This window comes from Schistocerca cancellata, chromosome 3 (genome assembly GCF_023864275.1).
Source record: "Schistocerca cancellata isolate TAMUIC-IGC-003103 chromosome 3, iqSchCanc2.1, whole genome shotgun sequence".
NCBI lineage: Eukaryota > Metazoa > Arthropoda > Insecta > Orthoptera > Acrididae > Schistocerca > Schistocerca cancellata.
Genome location: NC_064628.1, coordinates 404623934 through 404638109, shown reverse-complemented (window position 1 = coordinate 404638109; position 14176 = coordinate 404623934). Strand labels below are relative to the sequence as shown.

Here is a 14176-nt window from a genome sequence, read left to right as displayed (position 1 = left end):
TAATTTAGATAAAAAAGAGTAGTGTCATGTATCAGTGAGAAACTTGGAACTTTAGCACAGGGCAGGTGCATGTACAAGAAATATGGCTCACGTTTAAAACAATAGTTGACCATGCACTGGATAGACATGTATCCAGAAGAATAGTTCATAATGAAAGGGTCCCTTCATGGTATACAGACACTGTAAAGTCACTTCTAAAGGAACAGGAATTACTGCTTAATAGGTGTAAAACAAAGCATACGTCTATAGATAAAGATATGCTGAATGAAACATACTTCGCTGTCAAAGATATGCTGAATGAAACATACTTCGCTGTCAAGAGAGCAGTGTGTGAAAAGCACAAAGAAATTGTGGTCATATGTAAAGGATGTTAGTCCCACCAAAGGGTTTAGTTCAGTCGTTAAAGAATGAGAGGAGAACTGAAATTGAGGGTAGCAAAACAAAAACTGAAATGCTTAACTTCATTTTCAAACTTTTCTTTATGAAGGAAAATCCAGGCGAATTGCCCCAATTTAATCCTAGGATCAGTGAAAAGATGAGTGAAATAAGTGTTATGGTAGTGTGGAGAAACAGCTAAAATCACTAAAATTGAACGAATTCCTGGGGCCCGATGGAATCCGTGCCAGATTCTGTACTGGATTTGTTGCCGAGTTAGCCCCTCTTTAACTATCATCTGTCGTAGATCCCTTTAACAGAGAACTGTGCCCAGTAGTTTGAACATTTGAACAAAGTACAGGTCACACCCAATTACAAGAAGGGCAATGGACAGATCCCATATTCCTAGATTTCTGTAAAGCATTTGACAAAGTAGATAAAAAAGAGTAGTGTCATATCTCAGTGAGGAACTTGGAACTTTAGCACAGGATAGGAGCATGTAGAGGAAATATGGTTCTAGTTTAAAACAATAGTTGACCATGCACTGGATAGGTATGTATCCAGAAGAAAAGTTCATAATGAGAAGGTATGACCATATGGAATAGGTTCCCAGATATGCAAGTAGCTCGAAGACTTCTTTAAGTAATGGAGCCTAGTACGTTGTCCTCAACGGCTTGTATTCATCTGAGACAATGGTATCATCAGGAGTGCCCCAGGAAAGTGTGATAGGACTGCTGTTATTATCCGTATATGTTAATGATTTGGCAGACAGGGTAAGCAGTAGTCTGTGGGTGTTTGCTGATGATGCTTGATGCAATGATGCTTGATGCATGGGAAGGAGTGATCTTTGAGTGACTGTAGAATGATACAAGAGGACTTCGACAAAATTGCTAGTTGGTATGATGAATGACAGGTAGCCCTAAATGTAGACAAATGTAAGTTAATGTAGATGAGTAAGAAAAGCAAACCCATAATGTTAAGAGTACAGCATTATTAGTGTGCTGCTTCACACAGTCATGTCAATTAAATATCTTGGCTTAATGTTGCAAAGCAATATGATATGGAACAAGTATGTTATGTTTGTAGCAGGGAATGCAGTATAGGACACTATTGCTCCCCATTGTTGAGTACTGTTTGAGTGTTTGGAATCTGCACCAGGTTAGGTTAAAGGAAGAATCGAAGCAGTTCAGAGATGGACTGCTAGATTTGTTACCAGTAGTTTCAAACAGCACTCAAGTAAATCGAAAATTCTTCAAGAACTCAAATGGGATTCGCTGGAGGGAAGACGATGTTCTTTTCGAGGAGCGCTATTTAGAGAATTGGCATTTGAGGCTGACTACTTGCTGTCAAGTACATCTCACGTAAGGGCCATGAGGATAAGATTTAGAGAGATTGGGGCTTATACAGATGCATATAGACAGTCATTTTTCCCTCACTCTATTTGCGAGTGGAACAGGTAAGCAGATGACTAGTGGTAGAGGTTACCCACCGCCTCACATCGTACGGTGGCTTGTGGAGTATGGATATGCATGTAGAAGTGATCCACAAAACTACTGTTTGATATCTTTGACATCAATTTGTTGTAGAATCTTAGAGCATCTACTGATCTCAAAACATAAAGAAGTATTTTGAAGAGAATGACCTCCAATGCAACCAGCAAGGATTCCGAAAACACCGATAATGCGAAATCCAACTTACACTTTTCTCACGTGACATACTGAAAGCCTTGGATCAAGGCAGTCAGATAGATTCAGTATTTCTTAACTTCTGAAAAGTGTATGGATCAGTATGACATCTATGTTATTTGTCAAAATTACAATCATATGGGGTGTCAAGCAAAATTTGTGACTGAATTGAGGATTTTTTGGTAGGGAGGACACAGCATATTATTTTGGATGGAGAATTGTCGTTAGATGTAGAAGTAACTTCGGGGTTGCCCCAGGGAAGTGTGTTGGGACACTTGCTGTTCATGTTCTACATTAATGACTTTGCAAACAATATTAATAGTAACCTCAGACTTCTTGCAGATGACACTGTTAGCTGTAGTGAAAGAAGCTGCACGCGTATTCAATCAGATCTTGGTAAGATTTCAAAGTGGTGCAAAGATTGTCAATTTGCTTAAACTGTTCAAAAATGCAAAAGTGTGTACTTAAAAAACAAAAAACAAAAACAAAAAAAAACATAGTTTCCTGGAAATAGTTTCCTTTATCTATCATATCAGTGAGTGACAGTTGGAATCGGCCAACATCTACTATCCTACATATACCTGGGTATAACACTTTATAGGGATATGAAATGGAATGATCACATAGGATCAGTCATGGATAACATGGATAAAGCAGATGGTAGACTCTGGTTTATTGGCAGAGTACTAGGAAAGTGCAATCAGTCTGCAAATGAGATTGCTTACAAATCACTCTTGTTACCCATTCTGGAATGTTGCTCAAATGTGTGGGACCTGTACCAAATAGGACCAACAGGGGCATGAATGTAGGAGACTGTTGCAGAGATGCTGAAGAAACTGAACTGCCAATCTCTTGAAGGTAAATGTAAACTGTCCCAAGAGAGCCTACTTACAAAGTTTCAAGAACAGGCTTTAAGTGATGATTCTGGGAATATACTACAACATCCTCCGTATTACTCAAATAGGGATTGTGAGGACAAGATTAGATTAATTGCAGCACACAAAGAGGCATTTAAATAATCATTCTCCCTGTGCTCTTTACATGAGTAAATGGGAAGAAGCCTTAATAACTGGTACAATGGGACGTACCCTCTGCCATGCACTTCACAGTGGTTTGCAGAGTGTACATGTAAATGAATAAAACTGGAAGCAGTAAGTTTGTCAGCCCTACTGTTATGGAAAATGGACAGAAGCTTATTACTTTCCTGAAGCCACAATTTATTCCTTTTTCAACTCCCTATGATGACACTGCAGACTTTCATCCCATTGTTATTTGTGGTGATTTTTGTACGTTTTAATACACTTGGATGAATTTTTGAAATAAATTTACTGCTTAAAAAGTAGTTAATGATACACAGAAGCACCAAAGAGACTGGTATAGGTTTGCGTATTCAAATACAGAGAGATGTAAACGGGCAGGATATGATGTTGCAATCTGCAACTATACAAGGCAACAAGTGCCTGGTGCAGTTTTTAGATCAGTTACTGCTGTTACAGGAGCAGGTTATTAAGATTTAAGTGATTAGAAACATGGTGTTATAGTATGTGCATGAGCAATGGGACTGAGCATCTCTGAGGTAGCGATGAAGTAGAGATTTTCCTGTATGACCATTTCATGAGTGTACCATAAATGTCAGGAATCCTGAAAACATCAAATCTCCAATATTGCTGCGGCCGGAAAAAGATTCTGCAGGAATGGAATCAACAATGACTGAAGTTAATCGTTCAATATGACAGAAGTGCAATGCTTCTGCAAATTGCTGCAGATTTCAATGCTGGGCCATCAGCAAGTGTCAGCATGCAAACCATCACCGATATGGGGTTTCGGAGCTGAAGGTCCACTTGTATAACATCAATGACTGCACGACACAAAGCTTTACGCCTAGCCTGGGCCTGTCCACACCAACATTGGACTGTTGATGGCTGGAAACATGTTGCCTGGCTGGACGAGTCTTGTTTCAAATTGTATCGAGTGGATGGGCGTGTACGGGAATGGAGAAAACCTCATGAATCCATATACCCTGCATGTCAGTAGGGGACTATCAAGCTGGTGGAGGCACTATAATGATGTGAGGCATGTGCAGTTGGAGTGATATGGGACCCCTGATACATCTAGATGTGACTCTTGTCAGGTACTTGGGCATTCCAGCTTTGGTAGTGTGACACCCCACACGTACAGAATTGCTACAGAGTGGCTCGAGAAAAACTCTTCTGAGTTTAACACTTCCGCTGGCCGCCAAAATCTGCAGACGTGAACGTTATTGAACATATCTGGAATGCCTTGCAATGTGCTGTTCAGAAGAGATCTCCACCCCCTTGTACTCATGGATTTATGGACAGCCCTGCAGGATTCATGGTGTCAATTCCCTCCAACACTATTTCAGGTATTAGTCGAGTCCATGCCACATCATGTTGGGGCACTTCTCTTGCTCGCAGGGGTCCTACACGATATTAGGCAGGTGTACCAGTTTCTTTGGCTCTTCAGTGTATTATTAATTACATTCTTGTTCGTTCTTGGCCTAATAAAGATTGAAATAACAGCAAAGGTGTTCATTCACATTGTCAGTAAACGAACAGACAACTGTAACTTCAAATGAAATTATTGTTATTGCAGAAAATAAAAATGAAGAAGAACGTGTACATTGAGCTGGTAAGAACAGTATTGTGAGGTGACCGTGACCTTAGTGCGTTTCTGGTGCTGGGATTTCACTGTAAACTCCTCCCCTAACAAATAAAGTGTCATCTGTGTCAGGCTCCTCATCCGATGCACTGACCGCGAATATTGTATTGTGCAAGTCAGATGCTGCAGCTATGCTAATTGTCATGTGATTTAGTTTTACTCTTTAAGTCCTAAAGATAAACAAGTCAATATTTTGCATATTGACGAACATTGACAGGGGGGAAGTTGCAAGTGAAGTGAAAAAGTTCCCAGGACTGACATGAGATTGAACCTTAGATCCTTGGAAAATTGTATTCCTGCATGATGCAATCACTGAGCCACTACCTGATCTTTACTAATTGACTTACTTAAGTGTACTGCTAGTTCTGTTCGTTAATTGTGCGCAGTTGCCATAGCAATTTAAACACTTGTTTTATAGTTAAAGTTTAATGTGAATTGTGTAGTTACTGCTGTTCTAGCCTAAAGAACATTTTGTGTGTTCAACCATTATTGGTTGCTACATTAATTATGAGTAATCACCAAGAATTGTTAGGAGAACAGTTATTATCTTCACTCATTATTTACACAGCTGATAATCACCCAACCCTAGTGAGGGGAATAATGTTTATGTCCTCAGCAGTGTATATTTATATATTTACTTAACATTTTTAACAATAATGGAAATACCTGGATATAGCAGTATGTAAAATAAGGGAAAAGCAACCACTCACCTATAGCAGATTGATGTGTGGAGTGCAGGAACACACAATAGAAAAATAACATGTGGCCACTGAGATGGGGGAGGAGGGGGGGGGGGTTGCATGCATATGTATGTGTGAACGTACACACAATTGCTATAAAGAGAGCTAGTGTAAATGCTGTTTTCGGTGCTTGGTGTGTTGATTCACTATGAGTGAGGGTTGGCTTTCCCCTGTTTTATATACTTAATGTTTTTTAGGTCAGTAACAACTTCTTTATAACATCAATGTAAATTTGTGGATGTATAACACATAAACTAAAGGAAAGATTCACCTCTAGATGACTGATGTTACAGCACATAGAAACATGCAACAGAAACAGCATTGTTTTGAGCTCTTGCTGTAGTAGATGTACATACATTCATACACAGGAAACTTGCTGCAGTCATGGTCATGTGTGTTCTGGTGATAGTGGTTGTGTGTGTGAATGTGTGTGTACTACTACTACTACTACTACTACTACTACTACTATGTTAGTTATTTGTTATATATATTTTACAGTACAGTGTTAAAGATTAATATTTCTATTATTTACCCCATTCCCTTAAATGGCACAACATGCATATACTATATTAATAGATTTATTTATTCCTATTCAAGAATTCATCTATGGTATAGGAGGAGTTGTCAAGGAGATATGATTTCAATTTATTTTTGAAGCTATCACTGCTGTTTGTCAGACATTTTATTTCATCTGGTAATTTGTCAAAAATTTTTATAGCAGCATATTTTACCCCTTTCTGTGTCAAAGATAGGTTGAGTAAAGGATAATGTAAGTCTTTCTTTTTACTGGTATTATAATCATGATTGTCACTGTTGTTTTTAAACTGGTCCATGTTGTTGAGAACAAATTTCATTAGTGAGTATATGTACTGTGAGGCCGTTGTAAGAATTCCCAGTCTTAAAAAGATGCCTACAAGACGTGCGACTATGAACCCCACACATTATTCCAACCACCACCTTTTGTCTAAGTGTTGAGTTACCCCAAAGTATTATTCCGTGTGACATCAGAGAGTGAAAGTATGCAAAGTATGTTAGCTTACTAATTTCTATGTTCTCAAAATTGGAAATTATTCTTATTGCAAAAGTTGCTAGAACCTAGTCACTTTAGAAGACCCAAAATATGAATTTTCCAATTAAGATTCTCATCTATATGTACACCCAAAAACTTAGTATGCTCCACCCTGTCTGCTGACTTCTGTTGATGTATTATATTTATTGAAGGAATTACATTTTTTGCAGCAGAAAATTGGATGTACTGTGGTTTTCCAAAATTTAGAGCAAGCCCATTTGCAGAAACCAGTTAATGACTTTTCCAAAGACCTTGTTTGTATAGTTTTCAATTGGAGTTTCTTTTAGTGAATTAATAATGATGCTTGTATCATCAGCAAACAGTGTCAGTTCAGCTTCTTGTTTCAGATAAGAAGGGAGGTTGTTCACATATATCAAGAATAGAAGGGGACCCATGATTGAACCCTGTGGAACACTTAATGTAATTTCGCCCCAGTTAGATGACGTGGCAAACTTATTTAAATCACTTGATCCTTATAAAGAAACTTTTTGTTTCCTGTTCTGTAGGTGTGACTTAAACCATTCATATGCTATCCCATTTTTACCATAGAATTGTAATTTCTGTAACACAATGTCATGGTTCACACGATCAAATGCTTTGTACAAGTCACAGAAAGTTCCTATTGATGATATTTTACTATTTAAAGACTCTTATTATGTGGACAGTGAAATTGTATATTGCTGTCTCAATGGAACAGCGTTTTTTAAATCCGAACTGTGGTTTACAAAGTATCCCATTACTTTTGAGATGGCTAACTACTCTTTGAGTAAATTATTTTCTCAAAGATTTTTGAAAATGCTGTAACCAAGGATGCTGACCGATAATAATTGACGTTTGTGGTGATCAAGAGCTTGAAAGCTAGTAAAATGCTGTTTCTGTTGCTTGTTTCTATGCACCACACATCTATCAGCAATAGGTGAATGTTTGCCTTTCCTTTATTTTATGTTTTATTTGTTTCATTTTAACTTGTATTTGCACAGAACATAGGCATTGTTTAGGCATTGTTTTGTAATGCACTAGGTTTTGAACTTACTGTTGCAGTTGAACTCTACTTTATTCACGAAATATAGCCCAGTCAAAAATGATCCTACTTCATGGAGACATAATCTGCAGGATTAACATTTATACACTGCAGATTTCCAAGGTTGTCTTGATCTGAGGTCATGTTCTGTGTTAATCTTAAGGTCAACTGCTTTATATTATCAGCCCGTAAAGAAAATTAATTTTTAATCTAAAGTGCTATTAGGTTTAAGGATGTGACATATGGTCATCTACTACTACACAAATAATGAGCAGAAATTGGCATTTTAGCATGTAGATTTGTACCACACACTCATTTGTAGTAGCTGTCACCTGGAATAATTTTTCATTATGTGTGAGTTATGATTAATTATTGGCTCAGAAATGTCATATTTGTTGTGTACAGATATCACCATCATTTTATATGTGAATTTGTGTACAGCATTGAAAGAACACTGTATGTACCACATTGTTTGCAGTGTAACTTTTGAAAGACTGGCACCGTTACACAGCTCTTGTTTCACTATTCTTGTATCAACAGATTTCTGCTGATCATCTCATGGTCAGTATGGGAGTTTTTCTAGTACTCCATCTATAGCTTTGTTGTTTCTAGAGTACTCCTTGCAAGCACCCAGTGATAGTCCTCCAGGATGTGGCATTTGCGGATCTCCATGCCCTTGTTGAATTTATCTACCATGGGGAAGTAAATGTGCACCAGCGCAATCTCAGCTCCTTTCTAAAAACTGCTGAAGTTTTAAGAGTTAGTGGACTTACGCAGCAAGCAGATGAAAGAGAAGAGGTAAGTCCGTAATTTCATTGAAATTTTTACCATAACTGTTTTTAAACGAATTCACCATAGTCTGATGCAACAAGCCTTCCTATGTTTAATTAATGGTTCTCCTCCAGTTCTTAACAGTTCAAGCTTTTAAAAAGTTGTATGTGTAAGTAGTCTGCGAAATAAAAACATTACATTGCTGCTGTAATTGCAGTGTGAAGACTCATCACCTCATTTTGTTTTGTTTTCTCCCCTTTCCTACCTAAGACCCATTTGTTGTCATTATTTATGTACTGTTATTCTTCGCTTTCATTCCTTTCTCTTTCAGCAGCTAATAAGTTATATTTTTACTACAGTTGAAACTTGAAAAGTTCATGATTATTCGCATTCAGGGTAACTGCTGCAATACTGCACAAAGTTAATCATATAAAAAGAATTTGCAAGATCCTTTTAGTAAAGGATATGACCAACTATTGTGATAAAAATAATTTGTAAATGTTTTGAGTCCTGTAATGAGATGACCAACTTTAGGATAGGCCTGTCATCCACTTTTGTCCAAGCAATATAATCATCATCATTGGAAAGTATATGAAGGTTAGTAATACACCGAGATGATAAAAGTAATGGAATACCTCCTAATATCACATCGGACTTCCCATTTCCCAGCATAATGTAGAAACTCTATGTGGCATGTACCCAGCAAGTTGTTGGAAGTCCTCTGCAGAGTTCTTGAGCCATGCTCCTTCTGTAGTCACCCATAACTATGAAAGTGTTGTCTGTGCAGTATTTTGTGCACAAACTGATTTCTCGATTATGTACCATAATTGTTCATAGGAATTCATGTCGGGTGATCTGAGTGGCCAAATCATTTGCTCGAATTTTCCCGAGTTTTGTTCACACCAGTCATGAATGATTGTGATCCATCGACAATTCCATCATTGGCACTTTTATTTTCACAAGTCCATCTTGATCACGCAGATTTCTTTACACTTTATTACCAGTTTTGGCTTCAGATCGATAAAATATTCTGATAAAAAATCATTGTCAAGTTAAACATGTGAGTACATGGTACATGCTCATGGACTTGTGAAAATAAAAATTCCAAAAATAAAATGATTGCAGACTCATTTACAGACTTCACGTCTTCAGTGGATAAATCCCATCATTGTTTAGGAACATGAAGTCCATTAATGGCTGCAGATGGTCTTCAAGTAGCTGAACATAATCATTTCCAGTCAAGGTGCGGTTCATTTGCACCAGAGGATCCGGTCCATTCCATGCGAACACAGCCCACACCCATTATAGAGCCGCCACCACCAGCTTGCACAATGCCATGTTGACAGCTTGTGTCCATGGATTTGTGCAATCTGTGCCACTGTTGAGCCCTACCATTAGCTCTTTAACAGCCTAAATTGGGACTTATCTTACCAGGCTACAGTTTCCCAATTGTCTAGGATCCAATATGACCATATGGTCATGAGCACAGGAGAGGTGCTGCAGGCAATTTCTTATTGTTAGCAAAGGCACTCACATCGGTCATATGCTGCCGTAGCTCATTAACGCCAAATTCCACTGCTTTGTCCTAACGGATATGTTCGGTGTACATCCCATATTGATTTCTGTGGTTATTTCATGCAGAGTTGCTTGTCTTGTTTGCATTGACAACTCAATGCTAACACAGCTGTTCTGGGTCATCAAGCGAAAGTTGTCAGGCGTTGCATAGTCCGTGGTGAGAGGTAATGCCTGAAATGTGGTATTCTTGGCACACTCTTGATGCTGTGGATCTTGGAATGTTGAATTTCCTAACAATTTCCTAAATGGAATGTCCCATGCATCTAGCACCAACTACCATTCTGTGTTCAAACTCTGTCAATTGTCGTCATGTGGCCATAATCACGTTGGAAAGCTTTTCACATGAATCACATAAGTACAAATGGCAGCTCCACTGATACACTGCTATTTTATACCTTGTACCCATGATGCTACTGCCATCTGTATATGTGCATATCACTGTCCAATGACTTTTGTCACCTCAGTGTTTTATTTCAGTCCTAAGTCTTTTAACCCTTATGGTTCTCTTGTATGAGAAGTTTTTTTTGACAGAGTCTCAATGATTTTTGGTGGAAGTTGAGGAGATATCTTATTGTAGAGCCACCGAAATCATTTCCCATTTTACATTTGCGACATGTGGAATGGAATTTCCTCGTCATGAAAGTCTTTTTGTTATGTTAGTCGGAAGCAATTTTGTCAAAGAAATTTCTGATCTAATTAATAGTTATATTGTGAAACCAGTTCATAGGCATACAGCTGAGTGTGAGTGTCTTATTGGAACAGAATTTTGTTGACGTAGCTCACCTCCATCATCAGCTGTTACTAAAACAATTAGTACCACCAATTGTGTCAATGAACTACGGCACCAAAGCATTGTTTTAGGAATACACACCCAGCTTTATACCAAAGGATTGGTTTTGCAGCTACAATGCCAGGCGAACAATTTTATAAAAGAAATCTGAGATTACTAGTGTGTTTAGTCTGCCGACAAAGTGAACGATTACAAGGTGAAGAAGGTATGAACAACAAACATCAACCGTGCTGTGCCCCCCCCCCCCCCTCTCCCAACTTAAATAAAGAGAACGGAGCCTTATTTTCTGAAGGGGGAAAAAAGAAACAAAGAGTTGGACTTATGAATGGCATTATAAGAGTGGTCAGAGTAGAATGTGTCTTCTGTTTGGATACTAACGTGATAGCTTATTGCTGTGAGATGGAGAAGCAAATAACAGGTGAAATATTATTGGGGAGTGTAACATTAATACAGCATGCCTGGGGAAAATGTGCCAATAATGGAAGATAAAAAAATGAGAGTAACAATTGAAATCTTTAATTATAATTTCCAGTTTTGTTTCAACTTTTTAAAATACTTTTACCAACCAAAGTAGTTGCACTATTTGAAATGTGGCGACTAAAATAAATATTGGTTAATAATTGGCTAATTTGCTTAAAAGAAGAGTTGTAGTCATCATTTCACCTGACATTTAAATTTTTCTGAATGAGATATTCATTAAAAATCATTCGAGTTAATGAATTTGTGATGTAATGTATTAATGGTTTAATAGTTCTTTGAAAGGACTTTTTGTGAGGTACAATTTGTTTCTGTTATGATGTCTGCAGGTGCCAGTTCCACCACACAGCTCGTTCCCACGCAATGCCCTGCACCACAGTCTCATGGATGACACTTTCTTCACCTCCCCACACTCGCCACCAGTACACTCGACTCCCACCGGTGTTCCAGTCAACCAGTTGCTGCGAAGAGCTGCCATGGCAGGCGGAGGCAGTGCCATCACAGGTTTTGGGAGGCGGGAGAGGCGGATGTCTCCAGATCATCAGCACCACAATTTACAGGATCCATCGTCCGATCAGTCACAGATTCCGATAACAAACAAGCGGGCACGCACTTCTGAACCTACTACCGAAACAGCCCCATGCCCCAGCCAACAGCAGCAACCATCTCCAGCCGATTTCTCGACTTCCAATTTTCCTTCTGGCAAGCAGTCACACCAGGGAAACATAAAGATGGAGGCAGAGGGTAATGGTGGTGGCGAGCGCGAAACTTCGCCCTCACCAAATGGCAGGAATGTGATGGACGGCGTCAAGTCGGAGCCTGCCGAACACTGTGGCACAGGAGGAGATGTGGAGAACAGCACTGACTCTGTAGAACAGGCTGATGAGACCCGCCAGCAGCAAACAAAAGGCGAACAAGATGACCATGACAGTGTTCAAGGACAGCCACCTTCCTATCTCTCTGCTGCTGAAAGCAAACTGTTTGGTTCCATTACCTCTGCTGGTAGCTTCAACTTCAGCATGGCAGCACTTGCAGCAGATCCAATTACAGGTGAGAACATTGGTAGATTGAAATGTCAATGGTGATGTTGTTTTAATCAGTTTGAAGCAGCTTCATTGCTAATCTTGTGTGAGTCTTTTTGTATCTTCGTGATCATTGCTTGCTACATTCATATGAGCTGTATTTGAGCCATGGCCTCCCTGTGTGTAGTCCCTCATAGATTTTAACTTTAGGTCAGTTACAGAACCAAAAATATTTTGTTAAATATTTAACATAAAACATCAATCTCAACGGAAATAAACTTCTGAATTACACCATAACCTGCTATACTACCTTATTATCCACTTAAATGCACCAGCAATTACACCATAACCCGCTATACTACCTTATTATCCACTTAAATGCACCAGAAGCACATGAAGCATTAAGAAGGTTCATTTTGTTTTATTTAATTTTTTTATTCTGAAACTCTATACTGTAAAAATAAAATAAATTTATTTTCGGTCACATCTTTTACTAAAATGTCTGTCTTCATTAAAATTACCTTTCATTTTGAAGCACAATGAACAACCAGGTACTCTTCCAAATCCTCTGCGGTCATATAATGTTGATGGTCAGAAAAAATGTTTTTGTAGGAGGAAAATGATCTCTCCCCATGACAAGATGATGATGGATGATCATCATCTTCCTTTCAAGGATTATGCTGTTCTCTCTCCCAAACTCAAACAAAATAATTCCCATCTTTTTTTAGGCTTTCCAATATCTCTTTTTTTCTATTTTGCTTGTAATTCAAGATCCTCTGAGGAATTCTGTGACCTGGAATTCTCATGAGGTGTTGCTTCCAACTTAACGATATTTTTGAATTTTTTCATTCATGCTGAAAATATTTAATTTTGTTCTAATATTTTCGTTTCTAAGCATATCTCTCCTTGTGCAGCCCTTCGTCTTTCTTAGGAAGCTCATCGCTGCTGTTCAAATTTTGTTTTTTTGTCTTTTTGTGGCAAGCCAGCTTTTGTTTCCATAGGATAACACCGGAATTGCTGTTACTTCATAGAATTTCATGATGGCTTCTGTTTGTACTTCATGGCCCAGTATTCTGCTAATGGTACCACAGACAGCCTGGAATTTTGTGTACCTTATTTCAATATCGGGGTGCAAATCAAAACTTGGAGCACAGCCTAAATTAGAGATTTGAGACACTTGTTCTAAAACTGAATTATCCAAAACAGTTTTTGATCTGACTGGATATTTTCCTCGGAATGCCATTATTTTTGTTTTGTTACTAGAAATTTTAAAGTTGTACTTCTTGCAAATTTTGTTCAGCTGGTATACTGATCTTTAGAGGTCACCTTTATTTTTTAAAATAATAATGATGTTATCAGCAAACAAAAGTATATTCAGGTATTCCTAATTCGTTATCTCACTTTCGTTTTCCATTTGCGAAGAATGAAGTCACTGTAGAGATTAAAAAGGATAGGTGATAGTCCACATCCTTGTCTAATGATTATTTCTTCGAATTGATTCCTACCTGTGTTTATTACAGTGCATGTAGTTTTGTAAAAACTTTTCACTACCTCTATTAGGCGATAAAGATATCCATACTCAAGGCATAATACTCCATAGGTTATTGTGTCTCACAAGTCAAAGGCCTTCTCAAGGTCGATGAAGGCCACATGGGTTTCTTTATTAAATTTTCTGGTGTTTTTCTATGATGTTTTAAATTACAAACACATTGTCTGTGCATGAACTACCTGATATGAATCCATTTTGTTCTTCAGAAATAATAGTTTCTGTAATATTCTTCATGCGGTTATTGATGATTTTTAATTATAATTTGAATCCAGTGTTTAGAAGATGTATGCTGTGAAAGTTTTTACAGTCATTACATTTCCCTTTATTGAAAAGAGAGATTACTTCTGCTGTATACCAAGCATCTGGGACCTTGCAGTTCGACCAACATTCATTTATTAATTGTGAAAGTCTTTTATCTAGTGG

At 38.1% G+C, this 14176-nt stretch overlaps 1 protein-coding gene across 11 annotated transcripts in view; it reads left to right on the top strand.

Moving 5' to 3' along the window:
- LOC126175152 (broad-complex core protein) overlaps positions 1-14176 on the top strand; it is a 220323-nt gene that overhangs the window by 27364 nt on the left and 178783 nt on the right. For all 11 annotated transcript variants that reach the window (XM_049921724.1, XM_049921730.1, XM_049921729.1 and 8 more), the window contains exons 3-4: positions 8182-8367; positions 11512-12232. In XM_049921724.1, coding sequence (XP_049777681.1) covers positions 8182-8367; positions 11512-12232 — 907 coding nt within the window. The remainder of the gene's footprint in view (positions 1-8181; positions 8368-11511; positions 12233-14176) is intronic.